Source organism: Electrophorus electricus, chromosome 7 (assembly GCF_013358815.1).
Source record: "Electrophorus electricus isolate fEleEle1 chromosome 7, fEleEle1.pri, whole genome shotgun sequence".
Classification (NCBI taxonomy): domain Eukaryota; kingdom Metazoa; phylum Chordata; class Actinopteri; order Gymnotiformes; family Gymnotidae; genus Electrophorus; species Electrophorus electricus.
Window position 1 is genome coordinate 21,308,977 of NC_049541.1, and position 25,788 is coordinate 21,334,764.

The 25,788-nt window shown below is 40.4% G+C and overlaps 1 protein-coding gene across 2 annotated transcripts in view; it reads right to left on the reverse strand.

Annotated features, from left to right (window-relative positions):
- Positions 1 to 2,005: 2,005 nt before the first annotated feature.
- The window catches only part of LOC113587785 (glutamate receptor ionotropic, kainate 2-like), a 50,727-nt gene continuing 26,944 nt past the window's right edge, over positions 2,006 to 25,788 (reverse strand). Inside the window, exons 7-16 of one of the 2 annotated variants that reach the window (XM_035528105.1) lie at positions 22,519 to 22,662; positions 20,958 to 21,065; positions 20,050 to 20,163; positions 18,182 to 18,388; positions 15,892 to 16,115; positions 14,678 to 14,796; positions 11,856 to 12,073; positions 11,367 to 11,592; positions 6,211 to 6,461; positions 2,006 to 6,108 (exon numbers count right to left, since the gene is read on the reverse strand). In XM_035528105.1, the coding sequence (XP_035383998.1) occupies positions 5,944 to 6,108; positions 6,211 to 6,461; positions 11,367 to 11,592; positions 11,856 to 12,073; positions 14,678 to 14,796; positions 15,892 to 16,115; positions 18,182 to 18,388; positions 20,050 to 20,163; positions 20,958 to 21,065; positions 22,519 to 22,662 (1,776 nt within the window). In that variant the 3' untranslated portion in view covers positions 2,006 to 5,943. Of the gene's footprint in view, positions 6,109 to 6,210; positions 6,462 to 11,366; positions 11,593 to 11,855; positions 12,074 to 14,677; positions 14,797 to 15,891; positions 16,116 to 18,181; positions 18,389 to 20,049; positions 20,164 to 20,957; positions 21,066 to 22,518; positions 22,663 to 25,788 lie in introns of those variants that run through there. The other variant, XM_035528106.1, reaches the window with a different exon arrangement.

Below are 25,788 nucleotides of genomic sequence, written 5' to 3' on the forward strand. Positions count from 1 at the left end.
CCCATGCAAAACCTCGATTGATTAACGACAGGAGCAGGGTCTGTGCTGTCAATCAGTGATTTAGATTGAACTATTATGTTCTTACCAACCAGTCACCATAGAAACAGTCGGATAACAATCACAGGATGTTGTAGGCATGGATGTCCACTCTGAGGACACTCTCAGCTGTCTAAGGCATATTTGGACCCCCAGGTGACATCACAGCAGGTGGTTAAGTGGTTAACCCTCAATTACTCAAGTTGTGTTCAGTCAGAATTGTAAGTCGCTCTGGATAAAAGCGTCTGATAAATGCTGGTCCTTGAGACTGTACAACATCACTTATGTTGTTATCACAGCAGATATTAAATTCTTAGAGGTGAGGAAGCCGGTTAAATAACACCTTCCTTAGAGATGTTTTATTGCCTAGTATTTCAATATACTGGTTACTTAGTAACCTGTTTACTTACAATTTAATGTTCTTTTCTTAAGTGTCTACCTCAGTCACTAGGGGGCTCAGTTAGGGTAGGTGTTTGACAGTACTGCCTGGCACTCAGCAGACAGAGCTATAGGTTACTTTGGAGGATGGCTGAAGGCAACGTGTAGGCCTGCTGGATGTTGAATAAACTACAGTTCCAGGATGATCTCACAGCAGCTGACAAGGTAGCTAGACGGGTAAGAGCTAGACAGGTAAGATCAAGACAGTTGCTCGAGGTGGATTAGCACAGAAAGCCTGGCACCTGGAAGCAAAAGTTAACGCTGACAGGAAGCAGCTTCTGCTAAGTGGAAACCTGAGACCCATGCAGCAGTTACTGAGATGTTTTCAGGTTCTGGATCTAACCAGCTAGTCAAACAGGCAGAGTAATGGATGGACTTTTTCCTGTTTTTTTTTTGTTGTTTTTTTTCAGAGACCTATACAAGTTCTAATTCTTCTTTAGCCTACCATGAATGAGTTGTGTTTGATTAATATTTTTAAAATTAATATTTGTAACTTTTCTTTTGAATACCATAAGAGTTTGAATTCACCTTAAGTCAGAGCCTGATGCAACATAAACAAAGGCAAATATATTTTCTTATATTTAAAAAAAAATATGCTAATTTTTATTTTTCATTTTCATTTTTTTAAAACTCTGAGTGTAATGGCACAAACCGATCTACAGGGGTCACTATTCTCGGGTAGTACAGGCAAAATTCATTCATAACGAAGATGGCATTGTAGGCAGGCAGCAATCACTTACGTCTAGTGACGTGAATAAATAATACAGTTTACTCAATCTTTTCTTCTTTGGTGAGAATCTATGGCCACATACCTATCCAGTAAATAAACGTATAGTGATATAAGCAACCAGGGTATTTGTAAACTATGCACTAATCTTGGTCTTTCATTATATACCTATGGACTCTGATGTTCACATGACAACATGGTGCCCTTTCTGTATGGTCTGATATTGATTGGTAATTGATTTCTGAGAGCCGTAAGTGGCAATGCCGAAAAGGTTAGAATGGAACCTACAGATTATAAATCTGTTTATTATTGCAGAAGATAGGTATGGCCACAGACTGTCCTAAGCATCACTGGATGATAAATAATTTATTTTAAATGACTTCACTGACTTCCAATGGAAAGATTGTGCTATTATTCAAAAACATATTTCAGACAATCTAGTACTACAAGTATGATTTATGAGTTTTTGGCTATTAATATAGAAAAAACAGACAATTATCCGGAAAAAAGTAAGATTATCATTAAAGATATGACCACTCTTAGCAGCAGACCAGGATTAGCTGAGAAAGAAGTCCAGTCCATGTCAAGATTACAGTGGGACAGTAACAGAAACAGGCTTTGAAGACAAAGACTGGAGTAGCTATCTCTCTCTCTCTCTCTCTCTCTCTCTCTCTCTCTCTCTCTCTCTCTCTCTCTCTCCCCCCCTCTCTCTCTCTCTCTCTCTCCCTTTCTCTCTCTCTCTCTCTCTCTCTCTCTCACACACACACACACATACACACACAAACAGTTTGCTCAGGTGTTTTTTTTTATTACAATTTCAGCCTGTGAACTCCTGATGTATATTGTTCCATTCCAAAATAGCAGATCACATTTTGAAGATATTTAAAGCTTGCTCAAGAACAATTGCATGTTCTTGAGTAATTTCTTTTATGTTATCATTATGTTGGAAAATGGTTTTACCTCAGACAACCTAAACATACACATCATCAGAGTAAACTATTAAAATTATTAAAATGATGATTGGAAAACTGAGAATGTCTTTCTGGTCTTGAAAACCACAGGGTTTAATGTGGAGAATTCTAGGGATGTTAAAAATAATGTGGTTTATAATACTTTACATATACAGTAAGCTACATCTCTGTTCTTGGCACCAGTATAAATGATAAATTACTACAAAATTTGTCTCTATACAAAATTGCTGTTTTTTGTTAGAAACAATGTTTTGTGAACCCAACCAAAAGAATCAAAAAATAACCTTTTAACCTTTCCAGGCACATCAGATGATGCTTGTGAACATGCTTCCTTGAACAGTTCTTACAATGACCAAAATTTGGCTTGATAAAAGCTATATAAAACTATATTGGAAAACCTAGCAAGTTATAAAAGCAAAAAAACAACCCCCCCAAACAAACAAACAAACAAACAAACAAACAAAAAAACCCGAGAAAATCAAACATGAGGGGTTATGAAGTTAGTTCCTAAGAGTTTAAGTAATTAAAACAGCAGGGTACAGTTTGTCTCTGTCAAACCTTTACAGAGAGTCTAGAATGTTAGAAAAGAACAAAAAAAGTTCTATTAACATTATTGCCATCTGGTTATCTATGCGTCCTGATTATCTATGCGTCTTTTGATTACAGGATAGAGTGAAGGAGTGTAGATCAGTGTAATTCAGTGTAATTCAGTGATGTGGACTAGTGGTATGGCATATTCAGCAGATGGAATATGCAAGGAAAGTCTTGTCAAACACAGACAGACACTTGTCCCTACTGAAAACTGAAGAGAAACATCCTATTAAATCTAATGTAAGCTAATTATTTTAAAAACACTCTAGTTAAACTGACTTTTATACTTATAGCCATTCAGAATATAAGTTCTAAGATTTAAAAAAAATGTTTCAGAAAGTGAAATGTGCTCTGTAATCAGCAAATAAACATTTCAGCAGCATCCAGCCAAACTAACCAATAACATTTCAGCAGGGTCCAGACATACTAACCAGTACCATTTCAACATTATCCAGCCATACTAACCAATAACATTTCAACATGATCCAGCCCTACTAACCAATAACATTTCAACAGGATCCAGCCATACTAAGTTATAACATGTCAACATTATCCAGCCATACTAACCCATAACATTTCAACATGATCAAGCCATAGTAACCAATAAAGAGGGGAAACCTGGGCAAGGAGGCGGTCCTCCCTACCTGCCAATCATTTTGCTTGTGCACCCATTACACAGAAGGGTAGGTTAAGTAGGTGTGTCCTTGGTGGGAGGGGCTTTGGAGAAAGCTTTGTAAAGATGGCAGGGACTGAGGGGAGGGGCTAGACTGCTTCAGCTGTCAAGTCTGGCAGACAGTATTGTTTGTTCCAGGCCTGGAGACTTGATGGTTCTGTCTGTGTCATTCCTTTATGTAACATTTCAGGTCATGTAACCACTTCAACACTCATCTGTTCAGTTGAACTTGTATAATATTACATAAAAGCAAAAGAAATGTATTTATAAATCATTTATAATTACAGCCTGGAGTTACTAGTGCGGGTGCGTAATTGTCTAATATGATAATATCCAGATTTGTATTAACCAGAAAAGTTAAATGTTTCATCTTCTTATCACCACACAATGTGGTCAAGAGAGACGAAAAAGGTTCAGGTTTAATTAGTTGATGGCAGTGACAGATCACCTAATACATCTGAGCTAACTGTGCTAAAATGGTTCATACAAAACAGCAAGACAATACAGAACTAACAGTGAAACTCTTAAATGTATATTGTGAGATGATAAATCTTCTGTCCTGCAAGGAACAGCATCTCCTACATGTTTAAAAATAATAACAAACCTTTACAGGGAGTCTAGAATGTTATAAAAGAACAAAAAAAGTTCTATTAACATTATTGCCATCTGGTTATCTATGCGTCCTGATTATCTATGCGTCTTTTGATTACAGGATGGAGTGAAGGAGTGTAGATCAGTGTAATTCAGTGTAATTCAGTGATGTGGACCAATGGTATGGCATATTCAGCAGATGGAATATGCAAGGAACGTCTTGTCAAACACAGACAGGCACTTGTCCCTATTGAAAACTGAAGAGAAACATCCTATTAAATCTAATGTAAGATAATTACTTTAAAAACACTCGAGTTAAACTGACTTTTATACTTATAGTCATTTAGAATAGAAGCTTTAAGATAAAAAATGTTTCAGAAAGTGAAATGTGCTCTGTAATCAGCAAATAAACATTTCAACAGCATCCAACCAAACTAACGAATAACATTTCAACATGATCCAGCCATACTAACCAACAGCATTTCACATAATCCAGCCATACTAACCAATAACATTTTAACATGAGCCAGCCATAGTAACCAATAACATTTCACATGATCCAGCCAAAAAATGTATTTATAAATCATTTACAATAATAGCCTGGAATTACTAATCTGGGTACTTAATTGTCTAATATGATAATATCCAGATTTGTATTAACCAGAAAAGTTTAATGTTTCATCTTCTTATTACCACATATCAATTTCTTTTACCCGAATAAATTAAAAATGTTGTTCTATAGACATGTAAACTATATTTAATTAATTCACTAGAGAGAGTAGCCATCTGTGAGCCTGTCTTGAGCAGACTCTTGAGTTCCAGCAAAACAGATATGCTAAACTGTCTTCAGCCTAATCACAGAGATGGACTTGACCTTGCAAATTTGCTTTGCGGTAACTCAGTTACTAGTTAGCCAGTTAGGGGGTAAATGGGCATGACAAATGATTGTAGAGGTTTCTATCTGACAGACATCTTAAGCGATCAGTGTTTATGGCTGAGTGTGGTGTATGATGTGGTGTTTGATGAGACCAGAGGCCTCTGTTCACCACTGAATTTGAAAGCAACCACTCATAACTGTGGCCTGGTCACTCTTTCTCTTTATGCTTCTAAAATTAAACTTCCCAATCACAGAAATGTTGCTTTACAAAACATTCGCTTAGTTAAAGTAGCATACTACATGTGCTGCAGATCACAGTCTTTTGTGCCAGTGAGAAATAAGTGTCCTGTCAATTAAAGCTTGTCTACTGCCTACTGAAGTCTTGCCTAGGGGATGAACTTGGCACACAACGTGTAATTCAGAAGTAATTAAGTTTAGCCGAGAAAAAGTGCAGTGAAGAAGTCAAATCTGATTTTCTTCTCTGTTGAGTTTTTGCTTCAACCCTAAACTTTTATGGAATTTTAAATCCTTTGTTCTTAACGTAGTCGAAAAAGTTATTTAAAAAAAAAAACTGACATGAAAAGGAAAATTAATTTTAATCTTCATAGTCTGATTTTTAAACATGGTGTGACTGACACTTAACAAAGGCATCCTAGAAAACATTAAACGAGGAATGAAATGGCACTATTTTTCAGCTGTGAGGCTTTCTGTCTCATCAGACGTCGAACATCTGTAGGAGCAGATCGAGGACAAGGAGCAGAAGCTCGTTGTGGTCCTGACACCATGAGAGAAACTACATACACTGCTGAAAAGGCTCGATACTCCAAACCAAGACGACTGCCTAGCAACCTGTGCGGTCCTGTAAAGGTTTGCGGATCTGTTGTGCCCAGGCATCTGCATTTCCACAGGAAACATCTCTGGGACAAGAACTGGGGCAGACAAGGCAGACCCAAAGGCATTGTGGGATTTGCTCCTGCCCCTGGCTCCCTTGCACCCCAAGCTGTCTCACCCCTGAGAGGCAGGGAGGCAGAGAAGGACTTCAGGCCATAGTCTCTTTCCCAGGCAGTCTCCTGTCATTGAAGGTGTGCATGTTTATCACCTCCTCTGTTTTGACGATGGCGGGCGTCTGTGGCTTGGGTTTGAGACGCTGCTGGCACTTCAGGGCCAGTGTGAGCTCATCCACGATGGCGCTGCAGAAAGAACGCTGGAGAGAAGAGGCACGGAGGAGAAGGAGAGGAGTTATGGGGAGGGAGAGGAAGAGGCCTTTAATATTTAAAAAGGAGCCATAAACACGACAGCAGCTGACCTTCTCCATGTCCGCGTTCTGTTTCGATTTGAAGAGCACTTCCCCCACAGCGACGAACACCGAGAGGACGAGGCCGACGGCCAGTACGATGAAGATACCCCCGATGTTCTGCACCCCCAAAGCACTGGCCTCCTTGTTCTCCTCCTCTGGACAGCCATTTCCTCTCCACCACTTCTCCTTCATCATGTGCAGTTTGCCTTCTTCCTGAAGCTGCAGGATCGCTATGGTAATCTTGTCTCGGTATGGAGAGCCTACAGGGACAAAATATGAACGTAACAAATATGACCTGTTACAGTGAAGAAAATAACAAAGGAGTGCATATTTGATAATATGGATAACATGTGTTATTATGGAACTGGAAAAGGAACCATGTTTTTAAAATGGACCTCACGTTAATTATTTATGAAAGTATTTATGTAATCTCTGAGTCATAATGAGGTGAGGTCTTCTGCTGTTTTAACAAGATCCACTCAGACTCTTGGTGGCGTCTGGAATTGAGAGTGCTACCTTTCATAACTAGATAACACATATGTTCATCTCTATTCATAATAAGACAACCATCAAATGAAAAAAATACATTGCCTGGCCAAAAAAAGGTCACACACTCTAATATTTCATTGGACCACTTTTAGCTTTGATTACAGCATGCATTCGCTGTGGTATCTTTTTCCACAAGCTGCTTCAATGTCACAACATTTATTTCTGTCCAGAGTTGCATTAATTTTTCCCTAAGATCTTGTATTGATGATAGGAGATTTGGACCACTGCGCAAAGTCTTCTCCAGCACATCCCAAAGATTGTCAATGGGGTTCCGGTCTGGACTCTGTGGTGGCCAATCCATGTGTGAAAATGATGTCTCATGCACCCTGAACCACTCTTTCACAATTTGAGCCCGATGAATCCTGGCATTGACATCTTGGAATAAGCCTGTGCCATCAGGGAGGACAAAATCCACTGATGGAATAACCTGGTCGTTCAGTATATTCAGGTAGTCAGTTGACCTCATTCTTTGGGCACATAAGGTTGCTGAACCTAGACCTGACCAACAGCAGCAACCCCAGATCATAGCACTGCCCCCACAGGCTTGTACGGTAGGCACTAGGCATGATGGGTGCATCACTTCAGCTGCCTCTCTTCTTACCCTGATGCATCCATCACTCTGGAACAGGGTAAATCTGGACACATCAGACCACATGACCTTCTTCCATTACTTACAGAGTCCAATCTTTATGTTCCCTAGCAAATTGAAGCCGTTTTTGCTGGTTAGCCTCACTGACAAGTGGTTTTCATAAGGCTACACAGCTGTTTAGTCCCAATCCCTTGAGTTCCCTTCACATTGTGCATGTGGAAATGCTCTTAGTTCACTATTAAACATATCCCTGAGTTCTATGATTTGATTTGATTTCACCACACGTTTAAGTGATCGCAGATCACGATCATTCAAGATTTTTTTCCCACCACATTTCTTCCTCGAAGACAATGTTTCCCCACTGTCCTTCCAATTTTTAATAATGCGTTGGACAGTTCTTAACCAGATTTTAGTAGTTTCAGCAGTCTCCCTAGATGTTTTCTCTGCTTGATGCATGCCAATAATTTGACCCTTCTGAAACAGATTAACAACTTTTCTACAATCACACAGGATGTGTTTTTCAACATGGTTGTTTAACAAATGAGAAGCTACTCACTGCATCAGTTAGGGTTCAATAACTTGTTGTCAGCTGAAACATATTCACCCATGCAGTAATTATCCAATAGGTAAGAGGAGGCTCTTACCTATTTGCTTAGTTAAATCCAGGTGGTGACCTTTTTTTTGGCCAGGCAATGTATATCTATATGATATTCTGAGCTTGGTTCTTAAAAAGCAACCCCCACCCCCACAAAAAAAAAATTGCAGCTTAAACAGCAGTACAGAACAGGGGTGTTATGAATCTAGAATAGGGGTGTTATGAATCTAGAACAGGGGTGTTATGAGTGGAAAGAATGGTGGTGTACCCGTACTGAAAGGACACTGGTGTACCTGTAATGAAAGAACACTGGTGCACCTGTAATGAAAGAACACTGGTGCACCTGTAGCGAAAGGACACTGGTGTACCTGTAATGAAAGAACACTGGTGCACCTGTAGCGAAAGGACACTGGTGTACCTGTAGTGAAAGAACACTGGTGCACCTGTAGCGAAAGGACACTGGTGCACCTGTAATGAAAGAACACTGGTGCACCTGTAGCGAAAGGACACTGGTGTACCTGTAATGAAAGAACACTGGTGCACCTGTAGCGAAAGGACACTGGTGTACCTGTAGTGAAAGAACACTGGTGCACCTGTAGCGAAAGGACACTGGTGCACCTGTAATGAAAGAACACTGGTGCACCTGTAGCGAAAGGACACTGGTGTACCTGTAGCGAAAGGACACTGGTGCACCTGTAATGAAAGAACACTGGTGCACCTGTAGCGAAAGGACACTGGTGTACCTGTAATGAAAGAACACTGGTGCACCTGTAGCGAAAGGACACTGGTGTACCTGTAGTGAAAGAACACTGGTGCACCTGTAGCGAAAGGACACTGGTGTACCTGTAGTGAAAGGACACTGGTGTACCTGTAATGAAAGAACACTGGTGCACCTGTAGTGAAAGGACGGACACTGGTGCACCTGTAGTGAAAGGACGGACACTGGTGTACCTGTAGTAAAAGGACACTGGTGTACCTGTAGTGAAAGAACACAGGTGCACCTGTAGTGAAAGGACACTGGTGTACCTGTAGTGAAAGAACACAGGTGCACCTGTAGTGAAAGGACACTGGTGTACCTGTAGTGCAAGAACACTGGTGCACCTGTAGTGAAAGGACAGACACTGGTGTACCTGTAGTGCAAGAACACTGGTGCACCTGTAATGAAAGAACACTGGTGTACCTGTAGTGAAAGGACACTGGTGTACCTGTAGTGAAAGAACACTGGTGCACCTGTAGTGAATGGACACTGGTGTACCTGTAGTGAAAGAACACTGGTATACCTGTAGTGAATTAACACTGGAGCATCTGTAGTGAAAGCACACTGGTATATCCGTAGTGAAAGAACACTGGTATACTTTTTTGGAACAGGCAAGAATTTCTATTTTTATCCTTCTTAGGACTGATAGGGTGTTATTTACTTGCTTGATATTCAATGTACAGTACACAATCAATGACCATTTACACACTGTCTTTTGTATACTAGACAAATAACTTGTCAGTTATCAAATCAGTAATCAGAATGGCAATATTAGAAAGATTAGTTACAAGTTTAAAGTCATTCTTCTATGCTTTAAAGCTGTTTTGCAGTATATTGAACTTTTGGCACTGAGGTGCTCTTCATGTACATTTTTGACTTGAGGGCCACTTGCCTTGGTTCTGTCATGGAATGCTTGCCTTCCATGTGCGTCGTGGTTTGGCATGCCACGTGACTTGGGAGGATATGTTTGTGGCCACGCCTGCACACACCTGCACCTTGTCTTGTCTGTGTATTCAAACATGTGTGAAAGTGTGCATTGCGTTGGTCATTGTTAGTGTAGTGTGTTTGTAACTACATGTATCGAGTCTTGACTGTTTGTTTAAATATCGTGTTAAATGTTAAAAGTTGTTAGTGTTTAGTGTGCTCATGTTCGTTTGTGTTTTCACGTGAATGCCACATTTGTCCTTTATGTTGTGTTTGAATAAATGTTCGTCTATGTTTTGGAAGTCTGTGCGTCCTGCTCCATGCCCTTCGGCACTCGGGCTACCGCGTTACAGGTTCTCTGCTTCACATGGCCTAACTGGGATCTGAACTTGAATCCCAGCTGTTTAGCACTCCTCTACACTATCATACAATGCTTTTATTTTTGGTGCATCCAATTGCTTTGTAAAAGCAAGATAAACTGCAAGATAAACTGTGAAAAGTCATACCATAAATCCTGAGAAAAACGATTGGTGTTTCAGAATAAGAATTCAGAAATGAAGCGGCATTTGGGAGACATTTCTTAATGTCAGTACTGTAGGTAAATAGTATTTTTTTTTTTTTGTAACTCCTGCTGTCCTAACTATGTCCATGTCCACTGAACTCTGTCCATATAAAAGCACATCTGCAGAGAACATCTGCACAACACTGAGTAAAACTTTTATAGTGTCTAACACTGGAGACTGCACAAGGCCCGCAAGTGCACAATATCTGCAGTACACAGAAATTACTGTCCATTAGAGTCAGTGCATTACTACTCCTGGTAGAACCAACCACCATATCAAACTCAAGGGTCTTTTTTTGGCTTTCTGCTAAATGAAAGGAATAAACTAAAATAACCATTAGTTCCATGCGTTTTGTCTCTCCTCATGTTTGTGAATTCACTAACTGCTCTGTGTAAACACAGCACAGCCATCCAAGAAGACATAGTGTTAGAAGATTGATGGTAGGGGACACCTGAGGACCCAGGTGCTCAAGCGCCGATCCCTGATCTTCCCGGTATTCCCTTGGTCTCAGATTTATAGGGAATATTAGTGTCAGCAAATAAGAAAAGTTCCTGCTTATGGATGTGAAGCTGAACTGAAGTCTACATGAATTTAATCCACATAGATTTAATCAGATCTTTAAGATATAGTGAAGATGCTAATGGATGTATTTGTTTTGGCTTTGTGCCACTTTTTTGTCACTTCTATAATTTATAATAATGGTTAATAATAATGGGTTTAGTTTATAATAATGGGTTTAGTTTATAATAATTGGTTTGGTTAATAATAATGGTTTTGGTTAATAATAATGGGTTTAGTTTATAATAATGGGTTTGGTTAATAATAATGGTTTTGGTTAATAATAATGGGTTTGGTTAATAATAATTGGTTTAGTTTATAATAATGGGTTTGGTTAATAATAATGAGTTTAGTTTATAATAATGGGTTTAGTTTATAATAATTGGTTTGGTTAATAATAATGGGTTTAGTTTATAATAATGGGTTTGGTTAATAATAATGGGTTTAGTTTATAATAATGGGTTTGGTTAATAATAATGAGTTTAGTTTATAATAATGGGTTTGGTTAATAATAATGGGTTTAGTTTATAATAATGGATTTAGTTAATAATAATGGGTTTAGTTTATAATAATGGGTTTGGTTAGCTTTCTTGGCTCGCAGGGTGAAGCTCAGGTCCAGTGAGTATTTACCCATGGGGGTTCCCACACCATAGGCCTTGGAGTCAATGAGACCGCCGATTTGCGTGAGGTTGCAGTTCCGCTGTGTGACGAACTCGATGGTGGTGGACTCCATGAGGAAGGCGTAGTCAGACGTGAGCACACGCTGGATACCTTCTTCCACGCTCTTCACCATCACAGTCTGCCTCCTGCTGTTCATATATTCCCACATCTTATCGTATGTGGAGATCTTTGTCTTCTGCAGGGGACAACACATGTTATCTCATTCGTTTTCTGGACACAGTTATTTTTATATATAACAACACGGTTATAAAAGTAGAGCTATTTTAGTGACATGCTTCTTTAGGTCACTGATGTTTTGCTCGCATTCATGGTTCTGTCTCTGAATGCACAGGAGTCTTCTCAGGAGCTTTTCCATAACTAAAGATGAAATATGTGAAATATCTGCTCACAATACAGTGAAGAACATGAAAGCCCTGTTCTTGGACTTAGCTGTGGTACCTTGAAGAAGGCCATGGTAGCGCCATCCTCCACCACTCCATAGGGGATCTTCGTCTGCTTGGCCAGGTCATCGGCTGAGTCGATGGGTGAGTCCATCCTCTCCACGGTGAGGAAGGCAGCCAGGTTTGCCGTGTAGGAAGAGATGATGATCAGGGTGAAGAACCACCAGATGCCTCCAACTATCCTAGTGGACAGAGCCTTGGGCATCAATTCAGAACCTGTGGGAAGAGGGGCACAGTGGAGAGGCAAGGCTAGGAGAGCGGAATGCGAGGGGTTAATCAAGGGCCAGTCAGGGTTAATTAAGGGTTAATTAAGGGGAAGAACAAGGTTAAGAGCAGGAGAGAGAAGTTCCCCTGGTGGGCTCCATCCTTACTTACCTCCTAGATAATAAACCATTCAGTGCTTAACATCAGTGACTCCCTGTAGATGTGCTCAAGGTGAGCTGTACTACACTTTTCAGTGTTTTCCATGATTCAGCACACCTTGTTAATTAGTGTGAATTAGCTGATGAGCTCAGTCTGGTGTGTTATAGAATAGGGAAACACAAAACTCTAAACACCCAAAAGCCCAGTACAGCTATAGTCTAGGAGCAGGATTAGGGAACACCATTCATCCTATATTATATTGATCAGTCTAATTTATGCTTCTGGAGAAAAGTTTCAGCCTACAGTTTATTCAGTATGCCAGAAGACATTTTTACAGTTTTGATGTTTCGATTTGACACTTTTGAAGGCTACCAGTATGTCACACACTGAAGAAATTGTGTTGCAGGGATTATCTGTTACAGAGCTATTAACTGGTTGACAATATATATTTTTCATATATATAAAACATGAAAATTGTGTACTACTATTTTTACCCATTATTTGGCATATACACACTGCTACCATTGTCACAAGAATGTAGAGACACAGCCTTAATATTCGACATTTCCCGTTATCTGACTGATGTGAAGATGGCATGTACTTTTGCCAAACTACAAATACCTAAACATGTGCAACAAACCAACACCAGACACTTAACATTTTTCTTCCAAAGCTGAATTAGACTTTCCAAAATACACCCATTGTCTACTTTATTAGGAACACCATGTTAACACTGGGCATAATGATACCCCATCTGAACAGCCTCAGTTCCTAATGGCGCGGATACTACAAGGTGTTTGAGACACTCCTTTGAGGCTGTGGTCCATGTTAATGTGATTGTAATCGCTACACATTGATCAGAGGTACGTTGTACACCACAAATCTTCCTAGCGCTGTTGGATTCAGATCCTGGAGGGGTGGGGGAAGGGTTCGGGGCAGTGAAGTTCAGAGAACTCATCCATGCAAAAATAGAGCCATTTTTAAACGACTTGTGCTTTGTGTCGTGGTGCGGTGTCGCGCTGGGAGTACCCATTATTGGATGGATAAACAGTGGTCATAAAGGGATGCACATGGTTAGCAATGATACTAAGAAAGGATGTAGCATTTAAACGATGTTTGATTGGTATTCAAGGACCCAACGTGTGGCAAGAAAAGATTCCCCATTATACCTGACAGGAGTGGAACCCAGTGTGGTCTTCCGCTGTTTTAGCCCACCTGCCTCAAGGATCGACAGGTTTCTCCTCAAAACAGTCGGGAAGAATAGTTATTTGAGTTATTTGAGTTATTTGAGTTGCTGTAGCCTTCCTGTCATCTCAAATCTGGGCATTCCCCTTTGACCTCGCTTATTAACAAGGTGTCTCTGCCCACAGAGCTGCCTCTCACTAGATGTTTTTTGGTGTTTTTACCATTCTGTGTAACCTTTAGATATGGAGCCTGAGATGGTTTCTAAAACACTTAAACCGGCCCATTTGGCACCAACAAACACTGCATGGCCATTGTATGATTGGCTGATTAAATATTTCCTTAATGAGCAGGTGTACAGATGTTCCTAATAAAATAGCCAGTGAATGTAGAATATAATAGAAAAGAATAGAATGAGTTTTCAGTTCTTTCTTTCACCAAACTGGTAACCTGGTTGAGTCTTACTATCATGTACCCAAGGTAACGTCAAACCCCATCACTGTTTCCCACAGACATCTATGGTGCAAACCACAGAGGTGAAGGGACTCGGTCTGTAGTGCCTGCGGTGCAGTGTCTATAGTCCCTGTTATGTTACACACCAGTGTTGTAGAGAGTTCCTGTGACAGGCAGCTGTATGTAGCATCATGGTAGGACAGATACTATCACAATCTGAATTCTAGTCATCAATGTGTGAGGGGAATTCTGATATTGCTTTTTCTCATTTCAGAAAGATTTGTCATCATTTGTTAAGAAATTACAATCTCCTTTTATGTCTGAAATATACCAATCAATGGTATATTTTGAAGATTTATACATATATGTATTTTAAGTACAGTAATGCTTGATATAATGGGTATCCTATGTAATGTAAAGATAATAAAGCCTATTTAATGTAAATAATGGGTCTCTGTTGGTGCAGATCATCAGTGTACTTCACTACAGTGCTGAAAAGCTCCAAAACACCTGGTTCAACCTGCCAAACTGCTGAACTGAACTTTTGTGTTAGTGCAGGGAAACCGTCAGTGGACCAGTGGTGCACCAGTGATGAAAGCACTCTAATGCTCCTCTCTCTGAAGCATGAACTGGTATTCAGTGTAACATGTTAAATAGTAGGAGTGATATTCCTCTGTGAGTGAAAAATTGCTGTGATAAATGTACATATAGAATGAGTCCCTTCAGGCCTGCAGTAACAACTCTGAAACAGAAGGGGGCACCAGAGATGCCAGGTGGGCCAGAGGGAGGCAGAAGAACAGGGCACCAGTCTGAAGCGTATACCTTGTTGCATGAGAGCTCCAACTCCAAACCAGAAACTATTTAGCAGAGTGAAGTTATTTTCCACCATGTCAGACTCTGGGTTACAGGGGTGGGGGTTATACCACTCATACGGACTGAACCTGATACAGAGAGAAAGAGGTGCAGAAAGGTTAGACAAAGAGAACAAATGCACGCACACACACACACACACACACACACACACACACACACACACACACACACACACACACACACACACACACACACACACAAACATGCTCAGATCCAAATCTATAATAAAAATGCAAATGATAACATGCAGAGATTTCTGCTCTATAAGTAGAACTTACCCATCATGCCCCAACAGAATAAAATACTATTTTATGCATATTCTGTACCAACTTAGGTGACAGTTGTGGCTTTTTGTTTTAAATATCATATTGCCAGTAACACTGAGAGTCAAACACCAGTAACCACAATATGTCTGAGGGCCTTAGACATGAGAGACGCCCGAAAAGCCTTGAGGTTAACACACCCGCTCAACAACCTCTTACTTCATGTATATGCAAAGACACCTATTTACACAAACATTATATGCTTGTTTATACAAACATTGTGTGCTAGGTGTTATTGATCTCTACAGCAAAGCCATAAAGAAAGAGAAGGATGTGTCTGTGTTATTACTGGCTCGATCAGGGTAATAAAAGATCTAAACTCTTTCCTGTACTACAGAGCTCATTCTGTAATTAAAAGACTGGTGTAAAAGAGATGTGCATATATTACAGGGTGGTAACAGAAGCAGAAAGGGAGGAGAAATCGTAGTGTAAATTAAAGAGAGATGCAGACCAGCCACAGGGCTTGGGGAGAGAGTGTTGGGAGGAAAAGAAATTCAAGAGCAAACACGAGCAGAAAATAAATAAGCTTCCACAAGAATTCAGTCCTGGAGAAGTGCAGTGAATAGCTCTCTACTCGGTCAGTGTGACAAACTTATATAAGAAATATATCTGTATATATAACAAATATACCTAAAGATGACCAGTAAAACTAGGTCATCCCTGAGCTCATTTGCATGTACTTGTACATGTGTTCTTCTGCTGAGACCGACAAAATGGAGAAACTCCAGAGAGTTCAGCGACCTTGCCATGACGCTGCGAATTTTGTCATGACAACGTCGGAGCTTAGCATCTTTATAGCACAGCAATTGTATTTATTTTTTTTACACACTAACATGTTACCTGGCTATGACAAACAGCACACAACTGACACCCAAGCAAGCCAGCAGAATATACATCCAGATATCGGGGGAGAGCGGGTTGAGGAAGGAGAAGACGCCGGGGTTGGTGCCGTTGGGCTTCCGGTACAGGATACTGATGCCCAGAGTCATGAACGGCTTGGAAAAGTCAATCACCTTCTCCCTCAGATACGTAATAGCCAAGGGAGCCACAGCCAGGTCTGCTTTCTGCCAATCACACAGCAGTAAAGAGACAGTTATGATCTGAGAGTCTATCAGTTCAAAACAGCGCAAATTAAATCTTTAGGATTCTACCCATTTATTATGTACTATTGAAATTAGGTTACAGGTGTTTTTAAATAAAATGTGTGAATTCCTAAAATGTTTAGACATTCTGAGCTTTTATAGTTTACTGGTAAAAGCACAAAAACCTGGTGCATAATAAAAAAAAAAAGGGGACATGTCCCCAGACAACTGACCTGTGGACACCAGTGCCAACTAACCTGTGGACACCAGTACCAACTGACCTGTGGACATCGGTGACAACTGACCTGTGGGCAGAGGTGCCAACTGACCTGTGGACACCAGTGCCAACTGATGTGGACAGAGGTGCCAACTGACCTGTGGGCACTGGTGCCAACTGACATGTGGGCAGAGGTGCCAACTGACCTGTGGACACCAGTGCCAACTGATGTGGACAGAGGTGCCAACTGACCTGTGGGCACTGGTGCCAACTGACATGTGGGCAGAGGTGCCAACTGACATGTGGGCAGAGGTGCCAACTGACCTGTGGGCACTGGTGCCAAATGAATTCTTTGTTTTAAGAGATCTCTGTACACCTGTGGCATTTATACAACTATAAGTTTAAACATTAATTAATTTATTTAACTTGAACACATGAACTGGTGTAGTATATTCAATAGAACTTTATTCCCCCTTCATCAATACACTACACACTGTTTATCAAGATTTCAAAGCCTACAGTAAGTGTGCAATGATGTCACCTTTATTATGAATCATTTAACTAACTCATTGAGATCAAAATGGAATGTGCTGTACTGGTTATCAGTCAACTAATCACACATCTACTCTGAAGATTATATTACCAATTCCTGTGTGGTCCCACACCAGTGCTGAGTGGATGCCTGCTCTTAAACAAGGCCATGCTCTGACTACAGCGTCTGTTAATAAGATCTCTGGAGAAAACTGTTACAAAGCTCTGCTTTCTCTCATCTGTCATTAGCAGAGCTTGCACTATTACTTGTGTGGGCCAAAAATGAACATCACATTGTGATTTTAACACGTCCATGCAGATGTTATTTGCCTAGAAGTCATACTTCACAGGTAATTGTTTTGTATTCCATTTTCCCTATTAACAAACCAGCTAGCATTAACAAACTAACTAGCATTAAATAACTGGCTAACTAACCACTCACAAGTGCAGTGGCACCTCAGTGGTTAAGATACTTGTCTAGTAATCAGAAGGTTACCAGTTCAAGTCCCACCACTGCCAAGTTGCCACTGTTGGGCTCCTGAGCAAGACCCTTAACCCTCAATTGCTGAAGTTGTGTGAATTATAAGTTGCTTTGGATAAAAGTGTCATATGATGACTACCAGCGCTGAAGGATGAGATAGGCACTTGCCTCCTCTGAGGACTGTAATGCCACACAGCAACTTCTGCCCATCCTGTGACTACAGTTGGCTCATGTCACTGTGATTGGTAATGCCATTCCTTACACCCAGTGTGTAACCATACTTTTGTTCCCTTGGACTCTTTGCCTCAGATAGCTGTGGTATCATAGGGGCTCAAACATTAGGCAAGTACTTTTCCGTTCCTGTTACTCCGGAGCCTTTTAGCTGGAATCTTGAAAACGATCTTTGACAGAAGCTTTCTGTGTTCGGGCTTTTATTCTGCTTACACAGTGTTTTATAAAACAGCTGATGGTCTTTTCAACAGGCTCTCCATGTTGCAAAGGTATTTGTTCCTTCCTATTTTAAATGCAGAAACTTTATTGTTGAAGTAAAGTGGAAATTATTCCTAAATTGTGTGTAAAATACATGCATGTGCCGAATATATACTGTCAGGTCTGTGTGTCATTGATATGAAATAAAGAAGATAAATCTGCTATATATGAAACATTTCCATGTGATTTCATAGATGCCAGTATCTCCACTTTTGCATTTCCAACACGAAAAGAGGAGTTATGCTGACACTGTTTACGGCATAGCGTCCCTACAGATATCAGGCAGGCCAAGCGCAGCGCTTGTGACGTGGACCTGAGACGAGGACTCACGTGGTCCATGAGTTCCCGGACCATGCCGTTCCACTCTCCCGTGCTTTCTTCCAGTGCTCCGTACCGCCCATCCTCCACCAGCTGGATCTCGTACCGGAATCCCAGGATGGAAGCGAGCTCACGCAGCAGATCCACACAGTAGCCCTCGAACCGCTCATTACCACACAGAGGCTTGTCGGACTTCTTGAACATCACGTAGGGTTCTTCCTATGTCCAGGAGAGAGAACACTAAAAGCCTGAATACAAAATGAGCTGGTGAGAAAAGATCAGAATTGCTTCATAAAGGGGACAATGGTGTTAGACCTGCAAACAGTTAATCTACCAACCATCTCCAGTATGGGTATGGGTAGCTGGTTGTATGGGTAGCTGGTTGTATGGGTAGCTGGTTGTATGGGTGGCTGGTTGTATGGGTAGCTGGTTGTATGAGTAGCTGGTTGTATGGGTAGCTGGTTGTATGAGTAGCTGGTTGTATGAGTAGCTGGTTGTATGGGTAGCTGGTTGTATGGGTAGCTGGTGGTATGGGTAGCTGATTGTATGGGTAGCTGGTTGTATGAGTAGCTGGTTGTATGGGTAGCTGGTTGTATGAGTAGCTGGTTGTATGGGTAGCTGGTTGTATGAGTAGCTGGTGGTATGGGTAGCTGGTGGTATGCGTAGCTGGTTGTATGGGTAGCTAGTTGTATGGACATGGGTTGCTGGTCCAAATGACTGAATTTATCAGATGATTTAATAGACATATAACACTGAACTGTAATCATTACACAAAATACAACGCACTGAGGATTAAAACACAATAAAGCTTATTTCCATTGTTGTCAAGATCAGATCAGACCACAAAAACAGTAATACAAAACTGTTTACATGTTCTCTCTGATAGTCTACACTTTAAATGTTCTTTCTAGTAGACTACACTTTATCTCTATAGGACAATTATTTGATAGCAAAGATGCAGAATAAAAATGTATTGTTACCCAGTTTGGTTTTAAATCTAAATGAAATAAAAGTGGTGGAGCCTCCTCTTGAAAAATAAATGTGACCACCACTAACCAAATAAGTGTGACCACTGCAAACCAAATAAGTGTGACCACCGTTAACTAAATAAGTGTGACCATCTCTAACCAAATAAGTGTGACTACCGCTAACCAAATAAGTGTGACCACGTCTAACCAAATTGTTAAAATACTTTACAACAGTTGTTTCTAACAATATTCTAAGTATGCAACATCTTAATAAATGTAAAACTACTTTCCACAAGTAGCCTGTTTTCAGAAATGGGTGGATTCTAAATGTATAAATGGATGAAGTTTTAAAACAAACTTTAGTAGTTTGTTTAATTTTTTAAAAGCTTTTTAAATTTCTATTCCTGTGATAAACTACTAAGTAGTAGGCTTTTAAAACCACACCTTTCACCTGATGAATGTTCATCTAATTCACACCTTAGACAGATTACACTACTGACATCCCCCACGTATACACTTAACCCAAATTACTTAAATACATTTATCTAGATGCCATCTGCTTACAGTTTAAAGTTTGACGGTAAGCACATTTTCAACAACTGTTTTATGCTTATGACACTAAAAGAGCAGAATCATCAGGATATAAACAAATATATGCACATGCTGATTTTAAATAATTGATATGAAATAAAAGAAAAGGTGTCCTAGTATACCCTTTTGTGCTACCCCAGAGCTGAGCATTCTTGGCTCAAAAAGGGTCCTAATTACATTTACATTCACATTTACATTTACGGCATTTAGCAGACATCAACTACTTGTTGTTAATTACATCAACCACTTGTATACATTTTGGCAATTGTGACTGAATCATAGAATCGACTATGTTGAGTATGTTGATTTATATGTGTTTACCAGAATAGTGGCAACCCTCAGAGATTTGGTGGATAAGGAGTTTGTAACATTGGTCACTTTACTCTTGTGATGGTCTGTCATGTTTAAACCACTCGGAGGATCCCATGTTCCAATCTGTCAATTAAAATAATAATGGGAAACATGTCTGATACATGTGAACATAATACATACAAACATACATTAACTTAAAAAACTTGCACGTGTTCAAACATGCAAACACACACATAAAGAAACTTGCATGTGTTCAAGCATGCAAACACACACAGAAAGAAACTTGCACATGTTCAAACATGCAAACACACACAGAAATAAACTTGCACGTGTTCAAATATGCAAACACACACAGAAAGAAACTTGCACGTGTTCAAGCATGCAAACACACACAGAAAGAAACTTGTACGTGTTCAAGCATGCAAATACACACAGAAATAAACTTGTATGTGTTCAAGCATGCAAATACACACAGAAAGAAACTTGTGTGTTCAAGCATGCAAATACACACAGAAAGAAACTTGTATGTGTTCAAGCATGCAAATACACACAGAAAGAAACTTGTATGTGTTCAAGCATGCAAACACACACAGAAAGAAACTTGTATGTGTTCAAACACGCAAACACACACAGAAATAAACTTGCACGTGTTCAAATATGCAAACACACACAGAAAGAAACTTGCACGTGTTCAAGCATGCAAACACACACAGAAAGAAACTTGCACATGTTCAAACATGCAAACACACACAGAAATAAACTTGCACGTGTTCAAATATGCAAACACACACAGAAAGAAACTTGCACATGTTCAAGCATGCAAACACACACAGAAAGAAACTTGCACGTGTTCAAGCATGCAAACACACAGAAAGAAACTTGCATGTGTTCAAGCATCAAACACACACACAGATTACCTTCCCCAGGCCATCCTCATTTAGGCTTATCACATCAAGATCAAAATCTGTTCTTAAGCCATTGGTTTTGTTGAAGAGGACCCGTCCTGTCAGACCGTCCCAGGAAGCCTTTGAAAAAGACCAGAGTGAAATGCTTCATTACATATTCTAACACCCTATAAATACACGATTTGGAGAATATTATGGTATGCACATCCCTGTTCTGTTCTGTGATGATAAGAAGTGTGATCAAAAACCACACGCTGCTGTATACCACGCTGGCATCTTAACACAGCACCACAGCACCACACTACAAAGAGACTATCGGATTCATCATTGTGAAGTCTGTTTCTGAAGTCTGACTTCAAAGCTTTCTGAGAGCCGCACAAAAAGAGAGAGAGAGAGAGAGAGAGAGAGAGAGAGAGAGAGAGAGAGAGAGAGAGAGACTGAGGTGCAAGAGATTACAAAAGATAGGAAGAATGGCTACAACACACTCATTTCTTTATTTCAAAAATGACCTATGATACCACCTCAAGGTCAGTAGCAGAAGCCCAGAAGATACAACGAGAAAAAAGGTTGTTGTGTATAAATATGACATCTACACAAGAGAGAGACATGTTTACAAATACAAAAAAAACCTAAAGACCCAAAGACAATGGCAAAGAGACAAGACCCATGGACAAATGCTTACTGTGTTATATAATAATGTTATATAATACTCAAATACTGTGTTAATAACTGTAAGATAATGGGAAAATGCTTTTAAAAAATCATCAACGGTGATAATAAATCTCAAAGGAAAATGCTTAGTAACAAACGAGTAACAAAAGTTAGTTTTGCAGCTTTATTAAGTTTATTAAGTCTCTGTTTTCACAAATTGAGTTGTAGAATCTGTGAAGTTACAGACAGGTACAGGGGATCTGGCATCCCCATTCCACTGTAGAGATGCAATTTACATTTACAGGATTTGGCAGATACTCTTTTTTTTATCCAGATACTCTTGTCTAGATACTCATGTCAAGAGTGACAGATATGTTGTCAGCTGGACAGTTCAGTGGTCCCTGGGAATTTAACCTATGACCTTCATGTCAAATCCTAATTTTTAATAAATAAATGAATGAATAATTGAACTAATTGATGAATGATAATTGCTTTTGTATTATGACGTATGTCACTTTTGTCATTATGTATGATCCAGCATAATTAAAATATAATAGACTACATGCATATTCATTTAGGATGAAAAAAGGATGAAGTATCCAAATGTCTCTAGAATGGTTTGTTTTAAGCCCTGTCACAGGAAATGAAAAATTACCTACAAAATCTAGTATTGCCCTCCAAAGGTATCTTGGTCAAGAGGAATACCATGTTGTATTACCACTGAAGCACTGTGTTTGTGTGTGTGTGTGCGTGTTTGTGTGTGTGTGTGTGTGTGCGTGTGTATGTGTGTGTGTGTGTGCGTGTGTGTGTGTGTATGTGTGTGTGTGTGTGTGTGTGTGCGTGTGTGCGTGTGTGCGTGTGTATGTGTGTGCGTGCGTGTGTGTGCGTGTGTGTGTGTGTGTGTGTGTGTGTGTGTGTATACCTCTTTAATAACACTCATAAACCTTCCTCCAAAGCGCCATGGTTTGTGTCGGTTGCACTGCAGAGAGCTGACAGTGATCTGCTGTGTCCGCTGCACTGCTACAGCAACAACATGAACCGCGTCATACATCAGAGCTGCATCTGTCTGTGGACACACACACACACACACACACACGCACACACACACATACACATGCACACACACTCACACACACATACATGCACACATACACGCACACACACACATACATTCACAAGTATGCATGAGCCACACATTCACACACACAGCATGCACACTCACACACACACACACACACACACACACAAACACACACACACACACACACACACATACAAACATGCACACACACACACACACACACACACACACACACACACACCAAGGGAAAGATACATAAAATGTATCTATGTATCATAAAATGACACTAAAATTATATTTAGCATAATACATTTTAAAAAACTTATAATCAATGTTCTGTACAAAACACCAATAATTCTTTACACCACTCTGATCTACTACAAGTCTTTATATCCTGTTTTTATCTCCTGAGTCAGACCCGGTGTACATACAGGCTTTGCCAAACACCAAACGGACCTGAAATAACTCTGCCCCCCTAATTAAGGGAGAGGCTGGATAATACAAACTAAAGATGCAGGATCCATCACTGCTGATGTTTGACAGGTGAGAATTAGTCTGCTCAGGGTCTTACACACTGGCATTCAGACCATTTGTTAGAAGAGTGGGACAGATAGCCAAACTGGGACAGATAGCCAAACTGCTGGATATAGTTAGGAGTACAACAAAATACACGAGTCAAAATGACAAAGCTTACATTTTTTAATGTTTTTTTGATCTTTACAAAGCCACACTTCATTTTGTAACTAGTTTATAGACAAAAATGATGCAGCCTTAGATGAGAAAGAGAGAAAGTGCATGTGTGTGAGACAGAGGAAGAGAGAGAAACTGTGAGACAAAGGCCATCAGTTAGGATAGACGGATTTTAAGCTAGATGGGTGTTCAGACAGATGGGTGTTCAGACAGATAAGTGTTTAGTCAGATGGGTGTTCAGTCAGATGGTGTTCAGACAGGTGTTTAGTCAGATGGGTGTTTAGTCAGATGGGTGTTTAGTTATATGGCTGTTCAGTCAGATGGTGTTGAGACAGATGAGTGTTTAGTCAGATGGGTGTTCAGTCAGATGGTGTTCAGACAGGTGTTTAGTCAGATGGGTGTTTAGTTAGATGGCTGTTCAGTCAGATGGTGTTGAGACAGGCATTTTGTCAGATGGGTGTTTAGTCAGTTGGATGTTCAGACAGATGGGTGTTTAGTTAGATGGGTGTTCAGTCAGATGGTGTTGAGACAGGCATTTTGTCAGATGGGTGTTTAGTCAGTTGGATGTTCAGACAGATGGGTGTTTAGTTAGATGGGTGTTCAGTCAGATGGTGTTCAGACAGATGTTTAGTCAGATTGGTGTTCAGTCAGATGGTGTTCAGACAGATGTTTAGTCAGATGGGTGTTCAGTCAGATGGTGTTCAGACTGGCATTTTGTCAGACAGGTGTTTAGTCAGATGGGTGTTCAGACAGATGGGTGTTCAGTCATATGGTGTTCAGACAGGTGTTTAGTCAGATGGGTGTTCAGTCAGATGGTGTTCAGACAGATGGGTGTTTAGTTAATTGGGTGTTCAGTCAGATGGTGTTCAGACAGGTTTTTAGTTAGATGGATGTTCAGTCAGATGGTGTTCAGACAGGTTTTTAGTTAGATGGATGTTCAGTCAGATGGTGTTCAGACAGGTGTTTAGAAAGATGGGGTATTTTGTCTATCAGCCTTTGGCACCTGGCTAGTTATCTTTATTCTCAAGGCACAAACAGTTAATATACCGACAGTCTGAGGCCACTTCTAATTACACATACACTCGCATGTGCATGCACCCATGGAAACAGAGAGCAATTACATTACAGTTATTACAGCAATTTAGCTGAGAACATTTTTGACTAAGCATTATGTGAAACATGAATTATGCAGCGTATCATGGAGTGTATTAGGGAGTGCAATCATGGCATGCATCTACAGTCAGAGCAGAAAGGACAGTGTGTGCTTGTCCTAGAACGTGAGCTTGAACAGTTGGAAATCAGGAGACCAATAAAGCTTGCTCCTCAACGACTGGTCAAGGAGTGTGTGCGCGTGCCATTCCCAGTGCAACATGTGCCATTCCCAGTGGAGGGTGATGGAAGCACTTGCACTGACTCCTTCAGACAGAACTTCCATTGGCATTGTGCTAATTAAACCAGCAGTAATACTTAGATGGCGGTAGGATTGCATTTGTTTCTCTCAGCATGCTTCAGCTGTCTGTCCACTGACAGACCGAGCTCCATCTGTACTCTACACAGAACCAGGCACTGATGCCTCTAATATCAGGAATGTAATGGCTGCCTTAGCAGTTTGCTTGCTTTGACTTAATTACATAATTACTAATGAATTTAGTCATTGAAAGAAGTATCTATTTCAAAATATTATGTGGTCAAAGTTACAGTGAAATAGAGTGAAAGATTTCTGGAGAAACAGGATGTTGGAACAGAGTTCCTGTAAGCGAAGTGCAAAGTGCTTCCTAGGCACATCAGGAGCTGCTTGGAAAATTACAACTGTGACATCCAGTGGTGCAGTGCAAAATCAGGCCAGGGTGGAGGCCTTTTTTCAAAAATATTTATATCATTTTTAAAATTACGACCCCCTCCTGGGGGCCTCTCTCTTATCCCACCCCCCACAGTACATGCCCTGAGTGCCCCTAGCTCATGCCAGCAGGCACATCTAGCACAAGCTATCATGCCATGTTTAAAGTGGGCACAGCCAGCACCAACTTTAATGCCACATTTGAAGTCACTTTTGTCACTAAAGGCATTTATTTTACCCAGTGCACACCACATTCACGTGACGTATGACTGATTTATGGCACACACCAGTCACGTGACGTATGACTGATTTAAGCCACACACCACAGTCACATGACTGATTTACGATACACACCACAGTCACATGACATATGACCGATTTTCGCCACACACCACAGTCACGTGATCTAAGACCGATTTAAGCTGCACGCCACAGTTACGTGACATATGACTGATTCACACCACAGTCACGTGACATATGACTGACTTAGGCCACACACCACAGTCACGTGACGTCTGACTGATTTACACCACACATCTGGCTTGTTTTTCTGTTTGTTTATATCTTCTTTGCAATGTCTCAGC